Source organism: Hordeum vulgare, chromosome 1H (assembly GCF_904849725.1).
Source record: "Hordeum vulgare subsp. vulgare chromosome 1H, MorexV3_pseudomolecules_assembly, whole genome shotgun sequence".
Classification (NCBI taxonomy): domain Eukaryota; kingdom Viridiplantae; phylum Streptophyta; class Magnoliopsida; order Poales; family Poaceae; genus Hordeum; species Hordeum vulgare.
Window position 1 is genome coordinate 504,903,028 of NC_058518.1, and position 21,886 is coordinate 504,924,913.

Below are 21,886 nucleotides of genomic sequence, written 5' to 3' on the forward strand. Positions count from 1 at the left end.
ACTTAGTTGAGATGTTTTTTATAAAAATATGGCTCGTGCATATTCAGGTGAGCCATGAAATTGTAAAAAAAATGGACACATACTTTCATTTATGGTTTGGGTGAGAAAAACAAAAGTGGGGAGCTAGAATATCAAATCTTGTTTTGAACAATGTTTCGGTTTGTTATTTTTGCAGAACCCCAAAAAATAATGGGTTTTTTCATGAAATGTGGAAATATATATATTAACTAGCATGTACTCCCTCCGTCTTAAAATTCTCTTCTTAGGTTTGTCTAGAAATGGATGTATCTAAATACTAAAATGTGACTAGATACATTCATATCTAAACAAATGTAAGACCAGAATTTTGAGACGAAGGGAGTAGTATTGTTTTTTTTTTAATATTAGTTTTTGAAAAGGGAGCATTTCTGTGAGCACACTTGATGGTTTACCGATATTCACATAACTTCTAAATTGTATTCTAAAGAAATTTTCAGGAGATGAAGAAATGCTCAAGGTAGGAGTGGGAAGGATCACCAACATTTTCATTCAAATAACTCTTTTTTCTAGAAGATTCCATTAAAATAACTGGGCTGGCTGACTAGGAGGAAGTGGACATTGAATAGCCCATCAGCATAAGCCTTATTCGGGCTTTATTTGAGCCCAATGAAGCCAGGCCCACAGACTAGCCCATCAGGCCGCCAGCAAAATATCACCCATAACCCCCCAAAAATATCCACTCGCTACGGGAGGTTTATCCCCACACCCCCTTCTCCCCACCGCCGCGGCGGAGCTCACCTGAGCCGCAAAAATGGAGGCCAAGCTGCTGCTCCTCTCCTTCCCCTCCCCGCCCACCACTCCCCACCACCCACCACCCCCCAAATCCCTATTCCTCGGCGCCTCCCTCCCGCTCCACCCGCTGGCCGCCGCCCCGCCGCCCCCTTCCCTGCGCACCCGCCCCCGTCTGGCCGTCGTGGCGCAGGCGGCCGCCGTGAAGCGCCGCAAGGAGGTGCCTTTCGACAACGTGATCCAGCGGGACAAGAAGCTGAAGCTGGTGCTCAAGCTGCGCAACATCCTCGTCTCCAGCCCCGACCGCGTCATGAGCCTCCGCGACCTCGGCCGCTTCCGCCGCGACCTCGGGCTCACCCGCAAGCGCCGCCTCATCGCGCTCCTCAAGCGCTTCCCTGGCGTCTTCGAGATCGTCGAGGAGGGCGTCTACTCGCTCCGCTTCCGCCTCACCCCCGCCGCCGAGCGCCTCTACCTCGACGAGCTCTACCTCCGCAACGAGTCCGAGGGCCTCGCCGTCGCCAAGCTCCGCAAGCTGCTCATGATGTCGCTCGACCGCCGCATCCTCATCGAGCGGATCGCGCACCTCAAGAACGACCTCGGTCTGCCCTCCAACTTCCACGACACCATCTGCCTCAGGTACCCGCACTACTTCCGCGTCGTCAGGATGGACAGAGGGCCCGCGCTGGAGCTCACCGAATGGGACCCCGAGCTGGCCGTGTCCGCCGCCGAGCTCGCCGAGGAGGATAATCGGGCCAGGGAGGCCGAGGAGAGGAATTTGATAATTGACCGGCCGCTCAGGTTCAACAGGGTGAAGCTGCCCAAGGGGCTGAAGGTGTCGCGGGGAGAGGGGCGGAGGATCGAGAAATTCAGAGAAATGCCCTACATTTCGCCGTACGCCGACTTCTCACACCTGCCGTCGGGGTCCCCTGAGAAGGAGAAGCATGCCTGTGGGGTGGTTCATGAGATTCTAAGCCTCACACTTGAGAAGCGCACGCTGGTTGACCACCTGACACACTTCCGGGAGGAGTTCCGGTTCTCGCAGTCTCTGCGGGGGATGCTCATCCGGCACCCTGACATGTTCTATGTGTCACTCAAGGGAGATAGAGACTCGGTGTTCCTCCGTGAGGCGTACAAGAACTCGCAGCTTATCGAGAAGAGCCATCTCGTGCTGCTTAAGGAGAAGATGAGGGCTCTTGTCGCGGTTCCACGCTTCCCTCGACGAGGTGGGCCTAGGACTGGTGAGGAGACTGAAGGAGGCAATGGCTCTGCACAAAGGTATAATGAAGGAAGCGACATGGAAGATGAAGAAGACGATGATTTCTCAGACATGGAAGACTTGATTGGGGAACTTGGTGGCAAATCTGACAACAGCGGCTACCGCTGGGGTGATGGCTGGGTTGGCGAGAGTGATGGCTCGCCACCGGACTTTGGAGATGGTGATGACTCGAGTCCACAAGAAGTCGAGATACCAAAGTCAAAGAGTAATAGAACCACTGATGTCGATGACGACTCGTCTGTTCCTGTATTTCCTGATGGCAGACAACGGGAACGGTGGTAAACTGAGCTATTTTGAGATTTAGCTGATAGAAATCTTCATCTGTATTGTTAGTTTTATCATCTTATCTGATTGCAAAGCCCTATCACTATGTCTTTTGATGTGCCCTGCTGGGTCGCTTGCTAGTGTTATGTGTCACCGAGTGCGTGATTAGCTTACAACATCATTTTGTGAACAACCTGCATGGTAACAGTCTTCAGTACAGTCCTGCGACGGACATTCACAATAGAAATATATGTAAAACTGTTTTCACATGAATGAAAGATAGTCATGGCTGCAAATGTACCACTTGATTTGGAAATTTGGGTGCTCGATCGATCATATCTTGTGAAATGTCGATCTGTATTTAAGGGCCTAATATCAAGTGGCAAGATAGGATGTGTTATATAACATCTTGTTAGCTAATTTTCTGATGGAAAAATGGATTGTTGATGCAGTTAAAAGTGTCTACTTAGAGTTTTTAATCTATGTTGTTAGTTTTTTTTCCATCTTATCTGATTGCAAAGCCCTCTCTGTCTTTTGATGTACCGCCTAATACACGAGTAGTATATATCATCATATTTTGAACAACCTGCATAATGACACTAATATTGTCTTCAGTACAGTCCTCCACTGAACATTCATAACAGACATATTGGTAAAACTATACTATTTCATATGACTGAAAGATCGTCATGGTCTGGGCCAAAAATATTTCATTTGTTTTGGAATTGTTGGGTGCTGATGAATCATGCCCTCTGCTATGTCGATCTGTATGTTTGTATGTATACAATGGGCTGCCATGTCGGACTACTCTTGGAAAAAAGGAGTTTTGTCCATCTATACAGTTAACATAGTATTATTGTGAGTGAACTGACTAGAAGGCACTTTTACACACTGAACTTTTTCAAAATCACGCATATGTTATAGTTTTGAATTAACTACCTTTTTTTGAAGACATGTTTGTGGTTTGAAGATCATCTTTAACCTGCTAGAAATATGGGCAAGTGCCACTGGGGCAAAAAGGCATCAATTGAACCTGATGTCAAAAGAAACAGAGATGTAGAGCAGAAATTCAGGTCACTGCAGCAGTGGAATCTCCACACTGAATGCAAAGGAAGATGGGAGTTCGCTCTATAAGAAGTCACCAGGTCAGGAACTTGTGCCTATATCGATCCCTTGCAGCCTAATGTTTTAATTACATAATAGTATGGCGATGAAATCGAATCCTGGAGCAGTTTTCATCTCATCTCTGGCATGGAACTGGAGCGTACACCTCTTGTCTTTTGATGTGTCCTGCTCGCTAATGTTACCTATCACTGAGTGCATCAGTAGCATAAAGTATCATATTTTGAACAACATGCATGAAGACACTAAATTTTTCGCAATAGGCATAGATGTAGAACTATTTTGACACGAATGGAAGTTGGTCATGGCTGCAGATGTATCTGCTTGATTTGAATTTTTTGCTGTGTGATCGACCATACCTTGTGATATGTTGATCTGCATGCAAGTATGAATTTTTTGATGGACCGCCTAGGGCATGAGTTGTGTATAGCATCATATTTTGAACATCCTGCATGGTCACACTAAATTTGTCTTCAGCACAGTCCTCCAATGAGTGTTCACAATAGACGTATTTGCTACGACATTTCACATGAGTGAAAGATCGCCATGCCTGGCTGCAAATGTACCGCTTGTTTTGGGAATGCTGGGTGCATGATGGATAATACCCTGCGATGCGTCGATCTTTATGTAAGGACCAAAATATGCAGTATCAAGATGCAATTTGTTGATATAAGTTGTTTGTCTGTCATATCGCCTACTCTTTGAAAAAGGATTTTGTTCGTTTGTAGAGTTAATAATTACACTCTTCAACACTTTTTTACTGTGCCAAGAAAATTGGCAATGTTTCCCACGAGCCCAACGCAGAGTTATTCTCTTCTGCACGCGACCTCTTGTCTGGTTTTCTTTGCTGCTAAGAACATCTAGAGTCGCACTTGGCAAATCCGTCCCCTCATATATCCGCAAATGTGTCTGGGTACATCCGCATCTGCGAACACATCCAGACATTCATTCATATAATGTTTGCAACATCCACATGTTCTAAATCTGGACTCTCAAATCCATGCAACTCCATGTCTGTCGATCATACACGTCAATGTCTCACATAAATAACAAATGCTTGATAGCAAAAATAAATATAGTTTACATAAAAATAAATAAAGTGCACAACTCAATCATCAACTCTTTGGTTTTCATTGTAGGTCCACACATGGTCCACAAGATCACTAAGTAGTTGCACGTACACATGATGATCTCGAAGACTTTTTCATTGTAGGTCCACACATGGTCCACAAGATCACTAAGTAGTTGCACGTACACATGATGATCTCGAAGACTCTGATGCACTTGTAGAAAGTTCATAAGCTGAGCTGCATCTTGATCTTTCGGGATTTGAACTTGTTCTCCTGACACTTTAAAATCATTGGTTTGGGCAACACCATCAACCTCATTCTCAACAATCATACGGTGCAAAATAACACAACATGTCGTCACTGTCATAAAGTTTCTGTTTCCTACATTATTGCAGCTCCATAGACAATTCCCCAACGAGCTTGAAGCACTCCGAAGGTCCTCTCCACATCCTTCCTAGCTTTCGAGAGGATGTGGAGAGGACCTTCGGAGTGCTTCAAGCTCGTTGGGGAATTGGATGCACGGAAGAGATTAGAAGGTTTAAGAGATTTGGATGCACGGTTCAACAGATAAAATGTTTTGAAAATGACGAATCCACAAAAAAAAGGTAAACTCACAGGTTCTGACAAGTGACGAAGACTTTGCGCACCTCAAAAGGTGGGGGTGATCTTTGAGAGGAGTACTCCTCAATTAGGATATGTTTGGTGGCATTCCCTACCATGTTGTTGTTCTCCTCTGATACATTCTAAGTGTAGACACGATGATTACATGCACTTGCTGTCCGTTTGATAGTGGTGTATGTGCTGAGACATGCTAAGTTGATACCCTGTTTGACACATCAGTAGGAGAAAGCCTACTAGTAGCGTTGGTTTTACCCCTACCAGCAGCGTTTGTGGCAGCGCTACTGCTAACGCGCTACAACTAAGTTTATAGCAGTAGCGCTTTCCCAGCCATAGTGCGCCATTAATAGCAAAAATTGGTGCGCCACTAACAACCTTTTTTCTAGTAGTGAATTTGTCACTCCATGTGACGGAGAGGTGTTAGGGCATATTTCTCCTAAGTGGTTTTTGTGATTGATGACAATTGTTGTGCGGACTAATCTTGTGTCCTGAGCATTTCAGAATATTCTCTTCTAGGCACAAGATGACTCGACGCCCCTCGGAGGTTCTCGAAGACGGATTTTCTTCTACATTTCTCTTCCTAGTTTGAGTCATAGGAAAGTCTTCTTATCAAGAGGGGGTCCGCGTCGGAAAGGTTTGGGTGGAATCTTCACGCACACACCTCATGCACCCACCCATATTTTGGCTTCAATGGAGCAACAATGTGTTCTCTATGCCTATGCGAAAAAAGGTAAGCGGTAGTACCGCTCTCAGAGCGGTAGTAAATTTTTACTACCGCTCCAGGAGCGGTACTACCGTCCCAGGTGCGGTAGTAAACTTTTACTACCACTCCAGGAGCGGTACTACCGCCGGAAGTATGGTAGTAGTTTTTTACTACCGCTCCAAGGGCGGTACTACCGCCCTCAGTGCGATAGTATTAATTTACTACCGCATCGACGGGCTTTTTTCTCGCATACTTTTCCACGGAGGTGGTGGCACGGTAGTATCCCGATACTACCGTGGTTGGTGAGAAGCTGAGCGGTAGTACCGCTCCCAGGAGCGGTAGTACCGCTCTGGGTAGCGGTAGTACCGCTCCAGGAGCGGTAGTACCGCTCGTGCATTTATGTGGTAGGTGGGTAACGGGTGGATCTGCCCCCACTACTATATAAAGGCACCTTCTTCTTCCTAGAGCTTACCTTCAACCCCTCTAAGCTCCATTGTTGCTCCACAAGCTCATTTTAGCCCGATCTCTCTCCCTAGCCAATCAACCTTGTTGATTTTCTAGGGATTGCTTGAGAAGGCCTTGATCTACACTTCCACCAAAGGATATTTGATTCCCCCTACTAATCCCTTGCGGATCTTGTTACTCTTGGGTGTTTGAGCACCCTGGACGGTTGAGGTCACCTCGGAGCCACATTCCATTCTGGTGAAGCTCCGTGGTCTTGTTGGGAGCCTCCAAGCTTTGTGTGGAGATTGCCCCAACCTTGTTTGTAAAGGTTCGGTCGCCGCCTTCAAGGGCACCTATAGTGAAATCACGGCACCTTGCATTGTGCGAGGGCGTGAGGAGAATACGGTGGCCCTAGTGGCTTATTGGGGAGCATTGTGCCTCCACACCGCTCCAACGGAGACGTACTTCCTGTCAAAGGGAAGGAACTTCGGTAACACATCCTCGTCTTCATCGGTTCCACTTGTGGTTATCTCTTACCTTTACTTTGTATTTGTTGGTGTTGTAGAGTATCTCCTACGTGCTTCTTTACTCGTTGCTAAGTAGCATCATATAGGTTGTCCTCCTAGTGTCATGTTAGTGAACCTTTATGATTGCTACTCCTTATTTATTTAGAAAAGCTAAAAATTGGTAGTTGCCTATTCACCCCCCCCTCTAGTCAACCATATCGATCCTTTCAATTGGTATCAGAGACACAACTCTTTATTAAGGGTTTCACCACTCGAAGAGTATGGAAGGCGAAGAGGGAGTTCCCCATGGGCAACCCGAGGCCATGGACTTGACTTCGGTCACAAGGGACGACTTGAATACGACTATGGCCGCCCTCAAGACGTCCTTGACGAACGAAGTCAAGACCATGCTTAAAGAGTTAATTAAGGGAATTAAAAGTTCACCCGAACCGGCGTTGGTGGTTAAACCCACCAACACCGATTTGGAGGCCAATTCCTCTAAGGAAGCGGCTAAAGGTATGCGACCTTCCTCATCTCTCGAAAAGGATGGGACTGGAACCTATACCTCAGTTCCACCTCCCATGGTCTATGGAGGACCTGTTCCCACACCGCATCTTAATCATGTTGGTCCTCCTCCTAAGCTTGTTAAGGGTGATTTTGCTAACTAGGTGTTTTCTATTAAGTCTCATTTGAATCACAGCTCAACAAATTTATGGAGAATCATCGAGCAATGCTACTATCCTCATGACCCAAGCAACCTCACTCCAAGAGAAGAAGCGGACAATCAATATAATCACTCCGCATTGTTTATTCTACAGTCCGCAATACCGCCTAAAGATCTTCCTCACTTGCGCCCCTTTTCTCTGGCCAAGGACTGTTGGGAGCACATTATGGTGTTATACAAGGGAAGCTCAAGCATTCAACGGCCAAACAATGAACTGGTACTTGATAAGGCCGATGAGTTTGTAATGAAGGAAGATGAGGACCCTCGTGATCTCTATCGGAGGGTGACTGCTATTCCTGTTGCTCTCAAGGATCACGGGAGCAAGGATGTGCATGACACATGGGTCAAGTGCAAGTTTCTCAAGGCCATCATGCCTTTCAACAAAGCCATGTCATCAGTCATTCGCCAACGACCAAATTTCCACTCCTTGTCTTCGAGTGAGGTGTTGGATGAATTCATTGCAATGTCAATCATGAACGAGACCACTTACAATGCACTTGCTCGAGTTCGGTCAAAGACAGCTTCACCTAACCTTGCTTTGAAGGCAAAGGCTGCTTCTGAAGAAGAAGAGGAGGATGAGGAAGAGGAGAACTGCCTTGAAGACACTAAGTATACTTATCACGAGCACATGGCTCTCGCGTCAAGGCAATTCTGGGGCAACAAGAGGAACTCAAGACCCAACTTCACCAAGAACAACTCAAGTGGGTTCAAACCCAAGCAACGAGTGAGGACATGCTATAACTGCGGTAATGTGAGCCACTTCGTGGCGGAATGTCCCTATGAGAAGAGGGAAGACAACGGAGGCAAGCTCATTCGCAAAGACAAAACAAAGTCGTTCCCAAGCAAGAACAACTTTGTCAAGAAACCCCATCCAAAGGGTATGGTGGCACTTGAAGAGTACCCCCTCCGATGATGATGATGATGATGATATGGTGGCAACTACGACTGTCGCTATCGCCACCCCTTCTCCCAAGAATGTGTCTCTCTTCAACGCCCCCAACGATAATCACATCGCCAAGTGCCTCATGGCCAAAGGTATCTATGAGGTAACACCCATCATTAAGACCAACATCACTAGTGCTCCCTCATTGTTGAATTATGTTGATGATAGTGATGTTGTGGAACTTAATGAGCATGATCTTGATAAAATTATGTGTACTATCAAAGGAGAAACCAAGAGGCACTTTGTTGCCCTTTTGGAACAACTGGGTGAGGCTAATGACCTTATCGAGTCTCATGAGGAGACCATCTCCGAGATGCAAGGTCATAGTCGTGACTATGCCGATGAGATTGCTGAACTTTCTATTGCACTAGAAAAGGAGCGCACTCTTCGTTTGGCTCCTGAGGAGTCATACAATGATGACTGTGCTAAATTGCAAAAGAAACTAGATCATGCTATTGTTCTTACTCGTATGCTTAAGTCTGAAAAGGATGCTCTTGGGGTTGACCATGACAGACTCAAAATGGAGTTTGACACACTTGACAAGGCTCACAAGGTCTTGAAAGGTAGTCATTTCTTCCTAAAAGAGTCTCATGATCAACTCCAAGCAAAACTTACCAAGGAAATCTCTACTTGTCCTCCTTTTCTTTTAATTGATAATGCTTGTACAACTAACCCTTGTTGTGAGCATGTACATCTTGTGGAGGAAAATGCCAAGTTGAAGGATAAACTTGAGAAGGGCCTTGTGTCATGCATCCAAGGCAAGAAGAGCCTGAATGACCTTTTGAGCAATCAAAAGGGTGTGGTAGGAAAGGAGGGGCTTGGACTTACATCCAAGTCTAAAAGAAAAAGGAAGAACAGGAACAACCGATCCCCCACCCTCATGGACATCTTTGTCAAAGAGGGCGAAGGGACTCAGGAGGTGAACAGGAACAAGGTGGAAAATGGGAGCATCAAGAAGGGCAAAACCATTCCTACCAACACAGCCGGCAAACTAAATCCTTCCTATGTTTTATGTCGTGCTGGTGATGGGCATGTTTATGCCAGATCTGTTGGTTCTTACTATGAGTACATTGAATGTGCTATTTGGGTTCCTAAGACCCTTGTCTCTAACATTAAAGGACCCATTCAAAAATGGGTACCTAAAACCAAGCCTTGATATATTGCAGGAGTTTGCTTCCGGTGGGGTGTCATGGTTGCTCGATAGTGGAGCAACAAATCATATGACCGGAAGCAAGGACTTCGTGGTGGATGTGCATCCTTCCCCATCTATGCCCACCCATGTCCAATTCGCCGATGCATCATCGTCAAAGGTATTGGGATTTGGTAAGGTGGTCATCTCTCAAGAGTTGCCTATTGAGAAGGTCATGCTTGTTGAGTCCCTTGCTTACAATTTACTTTCGGTTCGTCAACTTGCAATTATGGGCTTTTCCACATTCTTTAATCTTGATACCGTGGTCCTTTTGTGGAGCAAGACTCTTAAAGTAGCCTATGTTGGACATGTCGAAAATGGTCTCTATGTGGTGAACTTTTCAAAGCGACCCACTAAGACTGCAACGTGTCTAATGGCTAAAGTTGATGTGGGCTGGCTTTGGCATCGCCGACTAGCTCATGTCAATATGAGATCTTTGCAAAGCCTCCTTAAAAGGGGACCATATTCGTGGACTAACAAATGTGAGTTTTGCCAGAGATCATGCTTGCAGTGCCTGCATTGAAGGAAAAATCCATGAAACTGCTCATCGTCCAACGACTCTCATTTACACTAAGAGACCGTTGGAGCTCCTTCATATGGATCTCTTCGGTCCCCCATCATTTGATAGTCTTGGGGGCAAAAAGTACTGCTTGGTGATTGTTGATGATTACTCAAGATACACCTGGGTATATTTCTTCAAGAGGAAGAGTGAGACTCAACAAACTGTTATCAACTTTGCTAATGAAGCTCAACGTCAACATGAAGCAAAGATTTTGATGATCAGAAGTGACAACGGCACCGAGTTCAAGAACTACACCTTGGATGAGTTCCTAGGTGATGATGGAATAAAACATCAATATTCGGCACCATATACCCCTCAACAAAATGGTGTGGCAAAAAGGAAGAACCGTACACTGATGGACGCTGCGAGAACAATGATGGCGGAATTCAAATCTCCATATAACTTTTGGCCGAAGCCATCAACACAGCATGTCATGCGTCCAATCGGCTCTATATCCGCAAAGGCTTGAACAAGACCCCATATGAGATTCTCACCGGTAACAAACCCAATCTCAAGTACTTTCGGGTATTCGGGTGTAAGTGTTTTATTCTCAAGAAAGGTGCACGTTTAGCTAAATTTGATTCTAGAGCACATGAGGGCATCTTTGTTGGTTATGCTACAAACTCTCATGCTTACCGTGTCCTCAACAAGTCCACCGGACTCATTGAGGAGACGTGTAACGTGGAGTTTGATGAAAATAATGGCTCCCAAGTGGAGCAAAGTGGTCTTTGTGATGTAGGTGATGAAATTCCTCCCCAAGCCATAAGAAGAATGGAGATTGGTCAAATACTCCCCATTGAGGAACCCCTTGTGGCCGAAGGAGAAGGACAATGCTCTACTCAAGTGGAGCCATCATCCTCACAAGTCCCACACGCTTCCGATGAACAAAGAGAAGATCCTCTACAAGTTGAACAAACTCAAGAACAAGATCAATTGCCTAAAGATGGTGACGTGTCCCATGAGGTACAAGCACTCACCCAAGATTCCGAACCTGCTCAACATCAAGATTAAGTGCAACCACATGATCCAGACCAAATAGAAGCACAAGATCAAGATCAAGAGCAACCACAAGAACAAGGAAAAACTAGTGAACCTGCTCAAGTCGAAGATCAAGTTGATCAGGATGCTGTCTCTCAATTCCCTTCCGCGGTGCCTAAAAAGGCTACTGGTGCCAAGGGAGGATCAAAATGCAAGGGCAAGCAAAGCAATCAAGTCGACGTTCCCCAGTTATCCAATGAAGAACTCTTGGAGCGTCGCGCAGCCAAGATTGCGAACAAGCTGAGAGTCAAGTCACATCTTATGAAGAATGTACTTGGTAGTTTGAAAAGGCGAGTATCCACTCGTCAACAAATTTGGAATTATTGTGAGCATCACGTGTTTGTTTCGTATTGTGAACCTCAACAGGTACAGGAAGCGCTCGATGATGAGGATTGGCTTATGGCCATGCATGAAGAACTCAACAACTTCGAGCGCAATCAAGTCTGGGATTTAGTGCCAAGGCCAAAGGAGGAACATAATGTCATCGGGACCAAATGGATCTTCAAAAACAAGCAAGATGCCAATGGGATTGTGATTCGAAACAAGGCAATATTGGTGGCTCAAGGCTACTCCCAAGTCGAGGGTATCGACTACGGTGAAACCTTTGCCCCTGTTGCTCGTCTAGAATCTATTCGCATGCTGCTTGCATTTGCTTCTCATCATAATTTCAAATTACAACAAATGGATGTGAAAAGTACCTTTCTTAATGGTCCTTTAAATGAATTGGTCTATGTCAAACAACCCCCAGGGTTCGAACATCCCAAGCTCCCCAATCATGTGTACAAACTCAATAAGGCACTCTATGGCCTTAAACAAGCTCCACGTGCGTGGTATGAGTATCTTACTGAGTTGTTACAAGATCATGGGTTTGAAATTGGGAAGATTGATCCCACTCTTTTTACTAAGAGGGTCAAAGGGGATTTGTTCATATGCCAACTATATGTTGATGATATCATTTTTGGTTCTCCTAACGAATCTTTCAATGAAGAATTTGCTGCACCGATGACCGAGAAATTTGAGATGTCTATGATGGGTGAGTTGAAGTTCTTCCTCGGGTTCGAGATCAAACAAGGCTTAGAAGGGACCTTCATCAAACAAGCCAAGTACACTCAAGACATGCTCAAGAGGTTTGAACTAGAGGATGTTAAGCCGGTCAAGTTTCCCATGCCAACAAGATGCAAGCTTCACAGTGATCCCAATGGTAAAGCAGTGGATCAAAAGGTATATCGTTCCATGATTGGATCCCTCCTTTACCTTTGTGCATCTAGACCAGATATCATGTTGAGTGTAGGGATTTGTGCACGGTTTCAATCTGCACCAAAGGAAAGCCATTACATGTCTGTCAAATGAATCTTTCGATATTTGGCTCATACCCCAAACTTTGGTCTATGGTATCCCAAAGGAGCAAACTTTAACCTAGTGGGCTGTTCTGACTCAGATTGGGCAGGAGACTGTGTGGAGAGGAAGTCAACCTCTGGAGGATGCCAATTCCTTGGCCGTTCACTCGTAAGTTGGTATTCAAAGAAGCAGAATTGTGTCTTACTATCCTCCACTAAAGCTGAGTATGTAGCAGCTGCAAGTTGTTGTGCCCAGTTGCTATGGATGAGGCAAACTTTAAAGGACTACGGTGTCACTTGTGACAAAGTGCCTCTTCTATGCGACAATCAAAGTGCTATCAAGATTTCTCTCAATCCGGTTCAACACAGCAAGATCAAGCACATTGATATTCGCCATCACTTCATTCGTGAACATATCAAGCTAGGTGATATTGAGGTTCACTTCATCAATACTGAAGAGCAACTTGCAGATATTTTCACTAAGCCCCTAGATAAAGCAAGGTTCCGGGAGTTAAGGCATGAGCTAAATATCATTGATTCAAGTAATGTGGATTGAAGCTAGGCTTTTGCACCTCACTCTACATTACATCTTGCTCTAGATGTAGGCATGGAGATAGGGGGAGTGTTGTTCTCTCAATGAACTTTCCCTCCCCCCATTATGCATAGATCGATCGAGTCTTTCACTTTGGCCATTACCAAATGACACTTGTGCTTCAAAGACGAGATATGGTCATGAACCCAAGGATAATTCTTCGCGGTGTCATACCATTTGTCTCAAACATAGGTGGCCTCGGCCACCGCCCTCTTCGTTGGAGACTCTGTGTTGTTTCTTTTCTTTCGATGATTCTTTCTTGCTTCCGTGTTTTGTTTCTCTTGGCTTGATCAAGTTTTTCCACCACCTAAGGAGTAGCGAGTTCATTTTGTGGCTATTTTGTGACTTCGTGCATGGTACTACCGCCCCCAGCACGGTAGTAAAAATTTACTACCGCTAGGGGAGCGGTACTACCGCTCACCAAGCGGTACTACCACCCCCAGCACGGTAGTAATTTTTTACTACCGCTGTGGGCGCGGTACTTCCGCGATGACTGCGGTACTATCGCGCCGCCTCGACCAGGGGACTATTTAAAGGGTTGGGAGGCCTTTCTCTTTTCCCCTCAGCCCCGAGTTCTTCTCTGTCTCTCTCTCCTCTCCTCAAAAACTGCCCAAAGGCATCGCCGGGATCTCCCTATCCGACCATCGTCCTGCGATTCCGACCGGTGGGACTCTTCCCCACGCGCCATGGACATCGGTACCGCCCCTCATCTGCGCTCTTGTGCTTTGTTGTTGATTCAATCTAGGGTTAGGGCATATGGTCTCATGGCACCGTGATTGGGATTTAGTGGCAGCTTTTTGGTAGTATGATTCCTTGCATAGGAAGTGTGTGTGTCTATGCATGCATAGGATCCAGATCTGAGGCTTTAAACCTTCCTTCACAAGTTTTTTCCTTTCAAATATGCATAGATCTGTGATTAGGCCGCCCCGTGCAGTACTACCGCCCCTCGTGGCGCGGTACTACCGCTCGTAGAGCGGTAGTAAAATTTTACTACCGCTCCAGAAGCGGTACTACCGCTCCGAGAGCGGTAGTAAAATTTTACTACCGCTCCACCTACGGTACTACCACCCCCCTTTGTGCACACACACTTCTCTCTTTTGTTCTATGGGTTTTCCGGTCTTTCTTGATCTTTGCCTTGACTTGTTTCTCTTCTCTTTCGTGTTTTGTGTGTTGTTTGCGTGTCCCACGTGGTGGTTCCCGGCGTTCCAACCCGTCTCGCACTGCCAGCTCCAAAGTGACCTTCCTCTGATCCGTCTGAAGGCTCCAACGCCCCCAAGTGCACTTTCAAGAAGCCTGCACCGAAGAAGCCCTCAGTCAACTGGAACACCATGCCGCTTGCTAAGTTCCAACACCGTCGCAAGCTCAACCCCTATGCCAACAATAGGGAGACTTTCCCTAGCGGTGAACTGTTTTGGAATCACAATCAATTCTTAATCTATGAAGACGTTCTCAGATCAAAGAAGAACCTATATGTACTGGTGCAATGGATTGATCTTGATCACTTGAGGAAGGACATGTCTTACTTTGGGGAGGCCATCGCTACGGTGGAACAACTTGAGATTGCGGACCTCATCTCGTTTCACCAGGATTTTGATATTTCCATTGTGGCTCACTTCTTTGCTATAGTGCACTTTCACCATGATGAGGCTCGTACTATGACTTGGTTCACAAATGGAGTGCAGCTGACTGCTACCTGGAAAGATTTCATGGATTTTCTTTAGGTCAGGGATGAGGGCCTCACTACTCCTGTTGGCTTGCGCCCCCATGCCAAGCCTCAAGCTGCTGCAAAGGAGAAGCTGAACCCTTACCTCTCTATGAAGCACACCCCAGCTAGCGAGGTATCCTATGTCATGAACCCCTTTTTGGATGTGATGCACCGGATTTTTCGCAACACGCTGTTTCCCAGGGTTGGCAACAAGGACCAGGTTCACTCTTACCTGGTAGACATGCTTCTCATGTGTCAGAAAGCGAAGAATCGTCAGTGTCAGCCCCTTGATGTTTCTCATGTCATGTGTACTGAGCTCTACTCTGCATTCATTAACTGTAAGGTCCCAATCTACGGTCCCTACCTGTTCTACTTCATCAAGGCCACTTTGACCAAGACTTTCCCTAGGGCTGAGTTTCTTGCTCCTGATTGGGTCCACCATGAGCCCATCAAACTGCGTCAGAAGGACGAATGGGCCAACACCTCCTCTCGTCCTGCTGCTCCAAGGGATTCTAATGACGAGCTGCCTGGCGCTGAGGATGAGGCCCCTCCAGAGGCTCACCGACAAGGTGAGGGTTCCCACAGGCCTGCCTCTGCGGAACCATCACGGGCCACACGGCTCACGGACAGGGTGAAGACCCTGTTCTGCATGCAGGCCAAGGGCCAGTACAGGACACATGTTGCTGAGAAGGAGAGTCGCCAGCGCAACAAATTGATCATGAGGAAGCTTGACCTGCCTTTCTCCAGCGGTTCTGAGCGCGAGAACACCCCCGAGGCTGAATGGATGGAGAAGCACCGGTTTCAATGGGCTGCATCTGAGGAGGACACCGACGATGACTCAGATGAGGAGTATCGTGATGAGGAGGACACCGACTGATGTTTCTACCACCTGGGTCATAGGGCCCCTCTCTGCCTTTTTGGTGTTCCGATGCCAAAGGGGGAGAGAGTGTAGTATTTGCTCGTTCTCTAGTTTTTTTTGGTTATTTGGATTGATAAAACTTTGTTGCTTTCGTTCGTTGCTTTTGCTTTATGATTGAGACTATGAGTCGTCAAACCCTATCATGATGTGAGATATATGTTTTATCTTCCTTATCTTTTGTCTCAGTATTATCAGTTTTATCCATATTATTATTAACCTGTGAGACATAGTATCTTGTGCCAATATTCCTTTTCTCACATGCTTTGCCATGCTTCAATATTCTTCATCTCTCGTACGTATGTAGTAAGGATGGCTTAGTCTATATAATCTAGGGGGAGTGTTCTCTCTGTGGTTAGTTGTTGGTATGCACATACCCAGAGGAAACTAGTCCCCCTATGATATCTTTGGAGTTTGCATATGCCTATCTCTATTATTCTGTGCAAATCCAACATTGTCATCAATCCACCAAAAAGGGGGAGATTGTTATGGCATATTTCTCCTAAGTGGTTTTAGTGATTGATGACAATTGTTGTGCGGACTAATATTGTGTCCTGAGCATTTCAGAATATTCTCTTCTAGGCACAAGATGACTCGACGCCCCTCGGAGGTTCTCGAAGACGGATTTTCTTCTACATTTCTCTTCCTAGTTTGAGTCATAGGAAAGTCTTCTTATCAAGAGGGGGTCCGCGTTGGAAAGGTTTGGGTGGAATCTTCACGCACACACCTCATGCACCCACCCATATTTTGGCTTCAATGGAGCACCAATGTGTTCTCTATGCCTATGCGAAAAAGGGTAAGCGGTAGTACCGTTGTACCAGTGGTAGTACCGCTGGCACAGCGGTAGTACCACTCTTAGAGCGGTAGTAAATTTTTACTACCGCTCCAGGAGCGGTACTACCGTCCCATGTGCGGTAGTAAACTTTTACTACCGCTCGAGGAGCGGTACTACCGCCAGATGTACGGTAGTAGTTTTTTACTACCGCTCCAAGGGCGGTACTACCGCCCTCAGTGCAGTAGTATTAATTTACTACCGCACCGACGGGCTTTTTTCTCGGATACTTTTCCACGGAGGTGGTGGCACAGTAGTATCCCGGTACTACCGTGGTTGGTGAGAAGTTGAGCGGTAGTACCGCTCCCAGGAGCGGTAGTACCGCTCCAGGAGCAGTAGTACCGCTCGTGCATTTAGGTGGTAGGTGGGTAACGGGTGGATCTGCCCCCCTACTATATAAAGGCATCTTCTTCTTCCTAGAGCTTACCTTCAACCCCTCTAAGCTCCATTGTTGCTCCACAAGCTAATTTTAGCCCGATCTCTCTCCCTAGCCAATCAACCTTGTTGATTTTGTAGGGATTGCTTGAGAAGGCCTTGATCTACACTTCCACCAAAGGATATTTGATTCCCCCTACTAATCCCTTGCGGATCTTGTTACTCTTGGGTGTTTGAGCACCCTAGACGGTTGAGGTCACCTCGGAGCCACATTCCATTGTGGTGAAGCTCTGTGGTCTTGTTGGGAGCCTCCAAGCTTTGTGTGGAGATTGCCCCAACCTTGTTTGTAAAGGTTCGATCGTCGCCTTCAAGGGCACCTATAGTGGAATCACGTCACCTTCCATTGTGCGAGGGCCTGAGGAGAATACGGTGGCCCTAGTGGCTTATTGAGGAGCATTGTGCCTCCACACCGCTCCAACGGAGACGTACTTCCTGTCAAAGGGAAGGAACTTCGGTAACACATCCTCGTCTTCATCGGTTCCACTTGTGGTTATCTCTTACCTTTACTTTGTATTTGTTGGTGTTGTAGAGTATCTCCTACGTGCTTCTTTACTCGTTGCTAAGTAGCATCATATAGGTTGTCCTCCTAGTGTCATGTTAGTGAGCCTTTATGATTGCTACTCCTTATTTATTTAGAAAAGCTAAAAATTGGTAGTTGCCTATTCACCCCCCCCCTCTAGTCAACCATATCGATCCTTTCAAGAGGTATCTCGGGGCCCACTCGGTAATACAACATCACAACAAGCCTTGCAAGCAATGTGACTAAGGAGTTAGTTACTTGATCTTGTATTACGGAACGAGTAAAAGAGGCTTGCTGGTAACGAGATTTAAATAGGTATGGAGATATCGACGATCGAATCTCGGGCAAGTAACATACCGAAGGACAAATGGAATAGCATACAGGATTAACTGAATCCTTGACATAGAGGTTCAACCGATAGAGATCTTCATAGAATATGTAGGATCCAATATGGACATCCAGGTCCCGCTATTTGATATTGACCGAGGAGTGTGTCAGGTCATGTCTGCATAGTTCTCGAACCCGCAGGGTCTGCACACTTAAGGTTCGGTGACGTTTCGGTATAATTGAGTTATAGGTGTTGGTGACCGAAGGTTGTTCGGAGTCCCGGATGAGATCCTGGACGTCGCCAGGAGCTTCGGAATGGTCTGGAGGTAAAGATTGATATATAGGAAGTCCTGTTTTGATCATCGAAAAAGTTTCGGGCTCATCGGTAGTGTACCGGGAGTGCCGGGAGGGTGCGAGGGGACTACAGGGAGGGGTGTGACGACCCTAGGGGCTTCATGGGCCAAGAGAGGAGGCAAACCAGCCCCTGGTGGGCTTGCCGACGCCACCTCTAAGGTCCCATGCGGCTGGATGAGGAATAAGGGAAAACATACAAAATGGAAAAGGTTTCCAAGTGGGAGAAGGGGAATCCTACTAGGAGTACGATTGGAGAAGGAATCCTCCTCTCCTCCCACTTCGGCCGACCCAAAGGGGAAACCCTAGGGCCGACGGCCTCCCTCCTCTCCTCCTATATATACTAGAGGTTTGAGGGCTTTTGAGAGACAATATTTTCAGCTACGTGCTACCTCAACTCTAGATCACAGTTTCTTTTCTAGATCGGTTTTCTGCGGTGCTTAGGCGAAGCCCTGGAGAAACAGATTCACCACCACCACCGGCGCGCCATCACGCTGTCGGCGAACCCATCTACTTCCCCATCTCTCTTGCTGGATCAAGAAGACGGAGATCGCCATCGAGCTGTACGTGTGCTGAACGCGGAGGTGCCGACCGTTCGACACTAGGTCATGATGGGATCACGGAACGGATCGTGATGAGATCGCGGGACGGGCTGCGATTTGGATCGCGAAGATGTCCCACTACATCAACCGCGTTTAATATAATTTGAAATTTGCTATGTCTTTTAAAAAAATAATCAATTTGAAAAATCTGGACAATTTTTACAAATTTTGAAAATCTGGACATTTTTTGAAAATTTTAAGTAATTTTTAAAATCTGAACATTTTTTGGTATTCTAAACATTTGGCAAAACATAAATTACTTGTATAAATTCTGAATATTTTTTGAAACACATTGTCGCTCGTTTCGTTCATGCATGTTGACCAGCGAACGGTTGTTGGAGTGTTCTCTCTTCGTGCATGGTAAGAAGGTATTTGGGCTGAGTTCGTGCATGCTGAAGAGACCCCGTGGAGGCTAAGAAACACCTAAAAATGGGTCAAGAAGGAAAAATTTAAGCTCATGCATCTTCCATACACTTTACCAAATACATCCTTAATGATTCCATTTCAAACCTCATGCCTCACCATCTGGTTATTAGTTTCCTTCAAGCCTCATGCATCACCATTTGATTATTAGTTTCCTTGTTGATTATCTAGCAACTCATAAAGGTTTATGAACTAATAAAATTCAATGTAAAGAAACAAGGTTGGATTATTTTTCTAGGCAGCCAATTACTATTCACCCAGGTGGATTGCTAACGTTCCTTGGGCCACATGAAGAGGCCCAGAAGGCTCAGCCCAGACTACGTATGACTTTTTTATTATTATGGCCCAAGACTAAACCAGAGAATGGGTATTAAAAAACCGGGTGTAACGATTCAGTTCTTACTTTGCGTTTGATTGGTTCAGGTTATATTGGGTTGAGCTTTTTAAGTTTGGTTTTAGTTTGAGTATGTGAAGAAACAAGTTTGGGTATAATTGGTTATGAATTTAAACAATTTGGTTATTAACGGTTATAAACTATGGATCCAAACCGTTTTCTAGCCATTAGTTATGTGCAATAACGAACGACGACCGAGAATGAGTATCTTTGGATACAGTTGGTTATAGATATAGATATAAAGGTATAGATTTTGCTGTCACATTACGCCTCCGCAGCCAGCATAAAGCGTTGTGCCAATGTTGCAACCGTGTGGGACGCACGCTGACGACCTGCCTGTTCACCGGCCGGCGCGGTTGTTTCTGGCCACCCCGCCAAATAATAGGCTTCTATGAGCATCTACAATTGCACTCGGCAAATATGTCTTTCTAAATGCCTGCGTAGATGTCTGGTTTGTAACTGGACATGTTTTTTGAGCCTATATTTATTTGTCCGTATAACTACACTTTTATTTTTAATATGTTCGGTTATTTGCACATAATTGATAAAAATGAAAAAAAAGAAAGAAAGAAAAAAAGAAGGTTCAAATCCTATGTGAAGGACTGATAGGACGGATATGCAAACCCTTGTTATATATTTATCCTTAATACGAGGGTTCGTGAACAACTAAAATATTTAAAAATTATATGAGGGGTTTAATTCGATTTTTTTTCATGTCCGCTCACTCACCAGTGACCATCTGGTGCGGCGAACATATGAGGTGACGGCTTGTTGTTGCTAAACCTGGGGATAGCCCGGACCGGGCCGGGTTTCGTGTCGGACTTTAAAAAGTCCGAACAGGACAACTCAGGCCCGAACCCGAACCCGGCCCGAACATGCAAAGCCCGGTAAAGCCCGACAAGCCCGGTCCGATCTAGGCTTAAAAATACGTTTTGCAAGCCCGAGCCTGGCCCGATCTGCTCTTTAGGCTTACTTTTCATGCCCGAGCCCGGCCCGATGGCACAATCAGGCCCGCCCCGGCCCAGGATTTTCAGGCCGGGTCGGGCCGGGCTGCCCATGCCCAGATGTTGTTGCCAATCAATCATCTTTCTTCAGTCCCCCAATCCAACAATATCCGGGGTCGGTCGCGTCCGCGTGGAAAAACCGGCATGGTGATGATTCCGATTCCAGGGCTGCTCCTACCACTAGCTAGCTAGCTAGCTTGATGACCCTGAGGCCCGGTCATGTACACACGCCTTTTCTTTCGGTTCAGCAAAGGCAATCCATCAGGCAAAAGCAACCAAACTTCGCTGAAATGTCGATCGAGAGAATCCACGAAACAAACCACACTGTATCGTACACTTGCTGATCTTTTTTTTGCATGATAACAAGTGTCCTCATTTATACAAGTGGCGGACCCAGGAATACTGTAAGCCCTAGCACGTTCCAGGCCACCTTCGAACACTGTAGCTATAGTCGACGAAGGAAGGTGCTTCCACGCCCCAGGCAGCTGCCCGGTCTGCCTTGGGCCTGAATCCACCTCTGATTCATACCATAAAAAGTAAAGTATAAGTCACGTAAGCACCGTCATGATAAAATTGAAAAGATAATAAATATTTTTGAGCTTGACATCAACGTATATCATTTGTGTTCGGCACCACCACAAGAACCAGTGAAGAAAAGAAAGATAGATCATCTCCTTGTAATTGTAGGACATGAGAATCTAAAATTGTAAATCTCCGAGTACTACATGAAACTTTTTGGTGCACCCGAAGAGACTTCTATTTCTCTGGATGTGAGCACACCAGGTGACATACCTCAGCTCAGCTGATACGAGACCGAGGTATTGTCAACCTCGTTTATAAATAAAGAAGTGTTTGATGCAATAACACAAATAAAACAAAATAAGGCACCGGGACAGGATGGGTTTTCGAGGGAATTTTACAAAAAATATTGGCATATTATAAAGGGTGATCTTTTGCCTATGTTCCATGATTTGTTTAATGGTTAGTTACAACTATTTCACCTTAACTTTGGAACAATAACGTTGTTGTCAAAGAAGGTGGGGGATGTTCGCATTGAGACCGATATGTCTATTCAATGTCAGTTTTATTTTTTTACAAAGGTTGGCACGACTAGATTGACACATATAACCCATTGAATAGTCCAACCGACTCAAACAGCTTTCATGCCTGAAAGACACATCCTAGAAGAGGTTGTCGTCTTGCATGAAACGTTACATAAAT

The 21,886-nt window shown here is 45.8% G+C and overlaps 1 protein-coding gene across 1 annotated transcript; it reads left to right on the forward strand.

Annotated features, from left to right (window-relative positions):
- Positions 1-771: 771 nt before the first annotated feature.
- Positions 772-2,624, forward strand: LOC123451077 (protein WHAT'S THIS FACTOR 1 homolog, chloroplastic). Its single transcript, XM_045128092.1, has one exon. It carries the CDS (start codon positions 791-793, stop codon positions 2,324-2,326), a length of 1,536 nt encoding a protein of 511 aa, XP_044984027.1. The 5' UTR covers positions 772-790; the 3' UTR covers positions 2,327-2,624.
- The last annotated feature ends 19,262 nt before the right edge of the window (positions 2,625-21,886 follow it).

Coding starts and splice junctions, on each gene's coding strand:
- LOC123451077 (XM_045128092.1), top strand. CDS start 791: ATGGAGGCCAAGCTGCTGCTCCTCTCCTTCCCCTCCCCGCCCACCACT.